Source organism: Monoraphidium neglectum (genome assembly GCF_000611645.1).
Source record: "Monoraphidium neglectum strain SAG 48.87 unplaced genomic scaffold scaffold02211, whole genome shotgun sequence".
Taxonomy (NCBI): Eukaryota; Viridiplantae; Chlorophyta; class Chlorophyceae; order Sphaeropleales; family Selenastraceae; genus Monoraphidium; species Monoraphidium neglectum.
In genome coordinates, this window is record NW_014011417.1 from 2,750 (window position 1) to 11,219 (window position 8,470).

The 8,470-nt window shown below is 66.8% G+C and overlaps 3 protein-coding genes across 3 annotated transcripts in view; 2 read left to right on the forward strand and 1 right to left on the reverse strand.

The window, feature by feature from the left end:
* The window catches only part of MNEG_10178 (Vacuolar protein sorting-associating protein 4B), a gene marked incomplete at both ends in the record, with an annotated part of 2,858 nt that extends 1,133 nt beyond the window's left edge, over window positions 1-1,725 (forward strand). The window contains 5 exons of the mRNA XM_014041349.1: window positions 257-323; window positions 540-698; window positions 956-1,063; window positions 1,396-1,462; window positions 1,703-1,725. Coding sequence (XP_013896803.1) covers window positions 257-323; window positions 540-698; window positions 956-1,063; window positions 1,396-1,462; window positions 1,703-1,725 — 424 coding nt within the window. The remainder of the gene's footprint in view (window positions 1-256; window positions 324-539; window positions 699-955; window positions 1,064-1,395; window positions 1,463-1,702) is intronic.
* Window positions 1,726-3,136: 1,411 nt separating this feature from the next.
* MNEG_10179 (hypothetical protein) lies at window positions 3,137-4,374 on the forward strand (the record flags this gene model as incomplete). The annotated part of the gene is made up of 3 exons (XM_014041350.1): window positions 3,137-3,160; window positions 3,302-4,083; window positions 4,305-4,374. The coding sequence occupies 3 exons, from the start codon at window positions 3,137-3,139 to the stop codon at window positions 4,372-4,374; spliced, it is 876 nt and encodes a 291-aa protein (XP_013896804.1).
* Window positions 4,375-7,506: 3,132 nt separating this feature from the next.
* MNEG_10180 (hypothetical protein) lies at window positions 7,507-7,923 on the reverse strand (the record flags this gene model as incomplete). Its single annotated transcript, XM_014041351.1, has 1 exon — window positions 7,507-7,923. The coding sequence occupies one exon, from the start codon at window positions 7,921-7,923 to the stop codon at window positions 7,507-7,509; it is 417 nt and encodes a 138-aa protein (XP_013896805.1).
* Between the last annotated feature and the right edge of the window lie 547 nt (window positions 7,924-8,470).

Genomic DNA, 8,470 nt, shown 5'->3' on the forward strand with positions numbered 1-8,470 from the left:
CAGGGGTGGAGGGGCTGCGGGGTTGGAGGGGCCGGAGGGGTGGAGGGGCAGCAGGGGTGGAGGGGCAGGCGCCAGCAGGCGCCCAACCACAGACCAACTGGCGGGCTGTGCATCGACATTCTTCAGCGGCACGCAGCGGCGCGCCTCTGGGACAAATGTTGGCATAAGGCTATGCATCGGGGTAGCGGGCTAGGAATTTGCAAGGAGCTGACGCACTCCGCGCCCACATTTCTGGGCCCTCGGCCTGTCCCCACAGGCGGCGCTTCGACAAGCGCATCTATATCCCGCTGCCCGAGGCCCATGCGCGCGCGCACATGTTCAAGGTGCGCCCAGCGCCCAGCCTCGCGGGCGGCCACGGCGGCGTGCACCTCTAAACGTCGACCACGCGCACGCCGTCGGGACGCATCTGCAGCCACCCCACCCCCGGCCTCCCCGCGGGCTCTGCAGCCTGCCCCGCGCCCTTACCACCTGCGACCCGCCCAGGCTGGGATTGCCGACAATGTTACATTGCCGCCGCCGCGCCCGCCCCGCCGCCGCAGGTGCACCTGGGGGACACCCCCAACTCGCTGACTGAGAGGGACTTCCAGGAGCTGGGGGCGCAGACCGAGGGCTTCAGCGGCAGCGACGTGGCGGTGGTTGTGAAGGACGTGCTGATGCAGCCCATCCGGCTGCTGCGGGAGGCGACGCACTTCAGAAAGGTGGGGGGAGCGGACGCGCCCGGCTCGGAAGCCCGGGGCTCGGGTGCGTCGCCCAGGGGCCGCCGGGCAGAGAGAAGGCCGGCGGCGCGGCTCGACCGGTGACCCCTCGCGGCGCCCCTTCATCCACGCAATGCGACAGCCTAGCGGCCGCGCGGCGTCGCTGAGCCCCTTCCTATTGAAACCTCCCTGTGACATGCACAAATCCCCAAAAAGGCCGCCCCGCTCCCTCCCTCCCTCCCCCTCCTTCCGGGCCGCAGGTGCGCCACCCGGACGGCGGCGACGCCTATGAGCCGTGCGCGCCCGGTGCCCCGGGGTCTCAGGAGTGCAGCCTGCAGTACTTTGCTGACAAGGGCCTGGCAGACAGGGTCCTGCCCCCCACCATCACGCGGCTCGACTTTGATAAGGCGAGGGGGGAGGAGTTGGGGTTGGGCGAAGCGGGCCTCTGGGGAGCTTCAGGGGCGTGCGTGGGGGGCCGGAGGTGTTCATGCGGGATGCCGCGGGGGCTGGCGCGGGTTCCAGCAGAGGGCCCCTGGTTGCGGCCTCCTATCGGCGGCCTGCAGGCTAACAGACCAGCAGCTCGGTGTCGCTGCGCCAAAGGTGGCCAGGGCCGACGTCGCTAGAGGGTGCCAAGAGCCCTGAAGCGTGAGCCCTGAAACCCTGCGCCGTCTCCTCGTTGCGCCCCGTGCCGAACCGACAGGTGCTGCTGCGCGCGCGGCCGACCGTCAGCCCCAACGATCTCGCGGTCTTTGAGAAGTTTACTGATGGTGAGGTCGCGAATCCACTGCCGCCCACGCTTGTAATGGCCCCTGTGGGCCACCACCGGCGGCTGCTTGCCTTTTTCCAGCCTGCGTGCTGGCGCGACAGCGTTGTGCAAGGAGGCCTGAATGAGGGTTTTACGGGGCTTCTTCCCGCGGTTCAGGGTTTATGAAGCCCGCGATCCCCGCTGCTGCCTGGCACGGATCTGGCAGACCCCTGCACCACTGCCCGCAACCCCTGTGCCGCAGAGTTTGGAGAGGAGGCGAACTGACGCGCGCGTGTGCAGCTCGTGCACTGCATTCCCGCGGCCGCCCCCTGCGCGCGGCAGCGGCGTCGCGCCGCAAGCGGCGGGCGCGGCAGCCAGACGCCCGCCTGCTCGGCTTCGTCCTAGGTGCTTGTCGGCTAGTCGCAGCGGCGTGCGAACGTGCGCCCATAGCAGCCGCCACGCACGGCTATGTAACACCCCTTCGTGTCGTTTTCTCCCGTTCGGGCCGCGTTAGGAGGTAGAAAAGAGAGTCTGCCCTGTTGTGGTGGGAGATTCCCAGGCAGGCACGTATGCAGATGGCCTGGCATTCACGTGTCCGTCATCCCTGGCATTGACAGGATCAATGTGGCCAATGTGGCCCGGGGCACCAAATCACCACCAGTAGGCAGCAAGTGGTGGCTGCCGCTGCGGCGCCTGAACAGTCAGCAGCGTGCGGCGGCGGCGGCGGCGGCGTCCTCGGGCGCGACGGCCGCGGGCGGCGCGGCGTGCAACGAAGACGCGACCGGCCAGGCGTGGGAGCAGGTGGACCAGACGTGGCGTAATTTCTGGGAGCGAATCGTGCGCGAGGGGGCGGCGCGGCCGTCGGGGTTGGTGGCTAAGAGAGGGCCCCTGCAGATTGAGTACAGCTGGGAAAGCTGCGGTGGATGAAGGGGCAGGCCGGGCGATCATTGCTGAGGCTGGACATGTAAGCTGCTATTGATGGCGGTATGGCTCGCTATCTCAAAGGAATTGGGCGGCACGCGACCGTGCTGCGCGCTGCGGACTGCTGCGACGCGCCGCTTGCAGTCCGGCTCTGCTCAACCAAATTGCATTTGCATTCAGGCTGTCGCAGCCAAAGCTCTGGCATTCATCTCAAGTATCAGGGGAGGATGACGCCCTCAGGGGGCCCGTGGGCGTGGGAACGACACGCGCGGGAGCTGCCCGTGAGCAGCTGGCAGGGGCTGCACGTCGGCTGGGGCGTGGAAGCTGGAAAATCAGGTGGACGCCCATCCCCAGAGTACTTTACGTACCACGCGATCATTATAATTTCATCAAACGTACTTCAAACAAGTTTTTCGAACGCCCTTGCCAACGCGTCCAAAGCAGTCCAGCTCGACAAGCTGACAGCTCCCCGAACCGAGAAACCCCTGCCCCCCTTCCGAGCCTACAAAGCTGACACAGACACTCGCTCAGCGCTATTCCACGACACAGGTGAGGGCCCCGGGAAGCCTTCGCAAGGCTAAACCGCTCGTGGTGCCCGGCCTCTTTGTCAGCCTCGTACTGCGTGCGTGCTGTCGCCGAGCAATAGCACACAAACCATTACGCCGCTTTGCACGCTGCCGAGCCTGCTGACGCTGTCGCACACGTCCCACCTCCGCTACTCTGCAGCCGCGTCGCGCACACACGCTGCTTACGCTCCATCCCGTCAGCAGCAACCATGACGCCTATTACGTCCCTTCTGGTGAGTGCCACGGGCGTACAGGAAGCGCATGCGGCTTTCTGTGCTTGCACATGTAGTTGATAGCGCTGCCGGCGCTGCCCGTCCACCCAAAGCTGCGGCGTAGCAACAGCCTGTCTACGCATTGCCCTCACCCAACCGCAGGCAATTCTAAACCTGGCAACCCTCGCTGATGCCCTCAAGCGCATCACCACTCTCAAGGCCGCCACCAAGATCACCGCCGACGCCCCGTCTGCGGCCTCCGCGCCCCTGGCGCCCCTGGCCTGCGCCCCCGAGCCCAACTCAACTGGGGCCTCCACCGACCCCGTCCCTCATGCCGCCGCCGCTGACGCACCCACGGCCTGTAAGGCCAGCTGGTTTGTGCGCGCGGTCTCTGGCCTCAAGGACAAGTGGCGCGCCCTGACAGCCGCCGCCGCCGCCACCAAGACCCCTGCTGCTGCCGAAAAGCATGTGCCCACGTCGCGCACGGCCAGCGCCACCTCCACCACCTCCACCTCCAGCAAGAGCAACACCACCCAGGCCGCTGCCGCCGCCCCCCCTGGTGACGACGCACGCGCCCCCGAGGCCCCGAAGAAGGCCAACTGGTTTGCGAGCGCAATTGCCACCGCCGGGGCCAAGTGCGGCGCCGCGTGCGACTCTGTCACGGCATCGTGGCGTGCGACCGCCGCCAAGGCCTCGGCCGCGCTCACCCCCAAGCGCAAGGCCCCGCACAAGAAGAGCCGCGGCCGCAAGGCTGACATCAAGACCTCCTCTCTGCTCTCTGTCGCCGCGGCTGGCCCCATCGACAACGACAGCCCCGCCCCTGCCGCCTCTGCCGCCGCTGACGACGCCGCCGTGCTTGTGAGCGTCGGCGTCTCCGCCGCCCCCGAGCCCCCAGTCGCAGCGCTGAAGCCCGGCTTGAAGATCAGCACGGCCGCCTCTTCCAGGTGGGGCAAGATCCTTGGCGACAGGTTCAGGGCCGCCCTGCCGCACGCCCGCAGCTGCAGGCGCCCCGTCACCCCTGCGGCCCCCATCAAGGCGTGCCTCGGCGGCACCTGGCCAAGCCCTGCGACGCCGAGCCCGCCACCAGCGCCGCCATACTTGTCTCCAAAGGGCGCATCAGCGCGCCGATTACCGCCAAGCTTGCACGCCTCTCGTCGCGCCGCAGACGCAGCCGCCCAGACCAGGCGGCGGCGGCAGCAGAGGCGGCGGGTGGCGAGGCGGCAGTGGCCTGCTAACTGCATGTGTGCAGGCTATGTCCCTGCGGCCCTTGTTAGGGCGACCCCCACACCACCAGGAAAATATAATACTTTACATCGCCTCAACTGTGTCGGCGCATTGTTTACATTCCCTTGACGCCCTCTTGCCAGCCCTTGCCAGCCCTTGCCTTGAGTTTGCCGCGCCCTGCATGACCCTGCGAGTTGCGTCCGCCCCATCTTTCTGTCTGCGCATATCTTTTTGTCTGCGCGCCTCCTGGTTGCCCGCCCCTTTTTACTCTTTGCTGAAACAGCACGTTGTTGCCAGCCGCAACGAGATCTGTGGCCGACCGCCCTTGCGGCCCCTGCCCCGGGGCGCAGCCTGCGCCTGCCCGGTGTCCGTTATTCCATGAACCCCAGGGGACATCAAAATAATCACACGACTCTTCATGAACCATCACGTAAGCTCAACCACCGGCGTGTTGCTGCACCCTGATGTGCGCTGCGCCATTCCTCATGCACCCCGATTGCCATGATGCCCTCTGCTACCTCCCCTTGCACCGCCCGGTGACCGCGCATGGCACCAAAACGCGGCAAAGGAATGCCATGCATTTGAACAAACGCTTCTTGCCCTTGGCCACGCGTTATTCCTTGAACGTATCTGTGTGCCCTGCCCCTCTGCAGCCCTGGCTGCATATCAGGGGGGCATTGTGTGGGTTTAGGGTCCATGATACCTGTTGTCAATCATTCCGGCCGGCTGACCGGCTTTATTTACTTGCCAATGTAGGACAGAGTAAGAAACAACATCCACTTGATTGGAAGTCCTTTACAACAGCAGAGCGTAAGCACAATGCAAAGTCATTGCCATCAGAAGGTCAAACCAACTACCCAGCAAGCGGCAAGGGTCACAAGCTGGTCTGCAGGATGAGGGGCGCTGCGTTTGCAGTACAACTTCTAATAGTGAATATTGGCTCAACATCCATCAGATAGCTCCTGCCCATTTCTGCGCACACGGATGTGCCAGTGGTGCTGCCGCATCCGCAGCCTGCTGGGGACGATGCTGCTTGACACCACAATTGTGGCCAGACCCGCCAGATCATCGGCAAGCTGGGTTGAGCCCACCGACCAGCAGCACAGAGTGTGCAGCTGTGAAGGAAAGTACGAGTTGCGTACCGCACAGCTTTCAGCAGTCGCGCGCAGCACCCTGGGCCACACACCCGTCGACTGGCTCGCGCACAGCCCTGCACCAAGCATGAGCAGCAGGGCGCAAGGCTCGAGGGTGTCTGCGCACAAACGGCAAGCCCTCGGCTGAAACAGCCCAGTAGTAGCCAGCGCGCACCTCCACTCTGCGTCCCAGCTGCTGTGGCGCTGTATTTGCCAGCGTGGAGCTGATCGTGCAGGCCCAGCGGAGGACAGCGCTACCGGCCACACGGCCCCGCCGAGAAAGCACCATCATCGGCCGTCGCCTCCGCTAAGAGACACGAATGCCCTGCATAACTTCGAGCCTGTAAAGGCTGTCGCTTTTGCCGCGCACTATTGCAGTCTTGGTTGCCGTCCGAGGGTGAGGGCGGGCGCCAAGCGCATGCAGGGCTGCACACTCACTGCCGATGCAGGCTGTTGGCAGCCATCGCCCCCACATGCCCATTGGGAACAGTGTTTACTCGTAACTTCTGAGGGGCAGCCGGACGCGCCAGACGCAAATCCCACCCACCGCCCCGCCGTCTTCGAGGCTGCAAAACGCGTGGAAGGGGCAGCACCAGCGCTCGGGGCGTGGCGCTGCCGATGTGAATATGGGGTGTTGCTGCTTGGCCACGCACGCTCCCAGAGTACGGCGCGTGCTGTCAACCGCCAGGGTTGGTGAGGCCGAATGATACCGTGCACGGGCATGGGCGTCACTGCAGGGGCCCATGCGTGCATGCTGCGGGTCCATGATTGGCACGGTGGGGCAGAAGGCGCCTGCTGTTGTTGGGTGGAACAGTGTGGGACATGGGTGATATAAGTGACTCGCTGCAAATAACATCACCCGCCCAGCTCTGGCAGGGCAACTGGGTATGCGCAAAGCTGGCGACTGGGAGGGAACAGGACCTGGGAAGTTTGGGTGGCGTGCACGCAAGGTAATGTGTACGAGGGGCGCTGCATCGCGACATGAGGGGAATTGCATGCGGCGTGAGCTTGCTCCAAAAGCAACACATACAAAATGCGCTGGCGCAGCCGATGATGTGCCGGCGTCTGAAAGACCGGGTAGGCCTGCAAATTTGGGGGGTCTAGGCGCACGAGCAGGCCAGCAGAAGCCGCCCAGCCACACCGGCAAACGCACACCACTTGAAAACCGCAACGGACCCAAACCGTCCCCGCTCGATTCAAACCACACGCCTCGCCACAAACGCCGCCCGCTGGCGGCAGCACGAGGCACAATTTGGTTGGCTCCGCGATTCAAGCTTCTGCTAGGGCGCCCGGTGCGCTCGCAGCCGAGCGGCCCGGCGCCCCTGTCAGTAAGGAGGTCAAGCGAGCAATACTTGCCTTTCCCTAAGCATGCGGCGCGCCTGTTGAGGGGGCGCTGGCATGCATGCACACGCTCAGATGCGCGCACACGCCAAAGCCAGACTGAATCACATCATATATAAGTAAGCTCTCGGCCTCTCAGCCGAGCCCTCAGTACGCGCACCAAAAAAAAGCATCTGCTGCTCAAGACTCGTTTGCCTGATCAAGACTCGTTCGGCTGTCAGGCATTGTCAGGCATTCTGCGTGTGCCAACGAGCGGCTGCGCGCAAGCGGATGCTGGAGGCGATGCACAAACGCATTCTATGGGGCGGCGGCGCCAGCGCAGCCAGTGGGTGCGCAGCAGCCGTGCGCCCCCATAGGTGCTGGCGGCTGGGAAAGTCTGAGAAAGGCAGCAGAGACCAAATGGCGCCAGGGGCACTGCGTGCCGAGCGCGGACGCGCCCAACACGCGGATCGTGCTCGGTGCCCCCCAGGCCTGTGTGCCTGAGGTGGCATGCATACACGCGTCATCATCCTGGCTGCCTTGCACCGATCCACAGTGCAGAGGGAGCGGCCCCGGCAGATCGACTCTGGGCAGAGCACACATACTCAACGGCGCGGCGCAGGCAGCCGTGGCGAAGCCTGCGCCGCTGCCAAGCACACCCCTGTCGGGGCGGCGCCCCAGGGCGCCGCCCTAGGGGCGGCCCCAGATGCTGCCGTTCCAGCCGAACCCGAGGGGGAACGTGACGGGCTGCAGGCCCGCGGCCGCCTGCGGCGCCTGGTCATCCAAAAGGCCCGCCAGGGCCCAGGCGCCGCCGTCCTCGTAGCCAGACGGCAGAAGGTCGCCGGAATCGGGAGCAGCGGGGGGCGCGACGGCCGCATCGCTCAGCAGGGCGGCCAGCCCCCGCTGCGCCGCCGCCGCCGCGGCCAGCGGCGACGCCGCGGCCGCGATCTGTGCACCAAAGGACGGCGCGCCCATCTGCGTCTGCGGCCATGCCGGCGCGGCCGGCGCGGCGGCGTCGGCGGGCTCCGCGCCGAGGTGGCGCGCGGGCTGCGCAAAGGGGGACTGCGCCGGCCGCGCCGGGGGCTGCGCCTGGCCGCGCTGAGTCATCAGGAGGCGGACCAGCTCGGCAGTGGCGGCGTCCTGCTGGCGGCGCTGCTCCTCCTGCTGCAGCCCCAGTGCCAGCTGCTGCTGCTGCTGCCGCTGCTGCTCAAGCAGCCGCGCGACGAGCGCGGCTTGCTGCGCGGCCGCGCGCGCCTGCGCCGCGGCGGCCTGCGCGGCCGCGACCGCCTCGGGCGGCGTGTCCACGGGGGGCCCGAAGCTGGCCCACTCGGCGTGGCCCAGCTCCCCATCCACGGCCCGCAGCAGCGCCGCCGCGCGCCCCGCCGGCTCAGCGGGCAGCGCGTCCCACTCGTGCGGCGCCAGCTGCACCACCCGCCAGCCGCGCGCGCGCAGCAGGCGGCGCCGCGCGCCGGCGTCGCCCAGGGGGCGGCGTGGGTCGTTCGAGCTGAAGTGCGCCGCGGGCGCCGCCTCGATCGCCACCAACTGCCCGTCCACCTCCAGAGCCAAGTCGACGCACAGCAGACCGTCCGCCGTGCGCACCCCCAGCGCGCACCCTGCGCCCGCCGCCTCCAGCGCCGCCGCGGCCTCTCCTAGC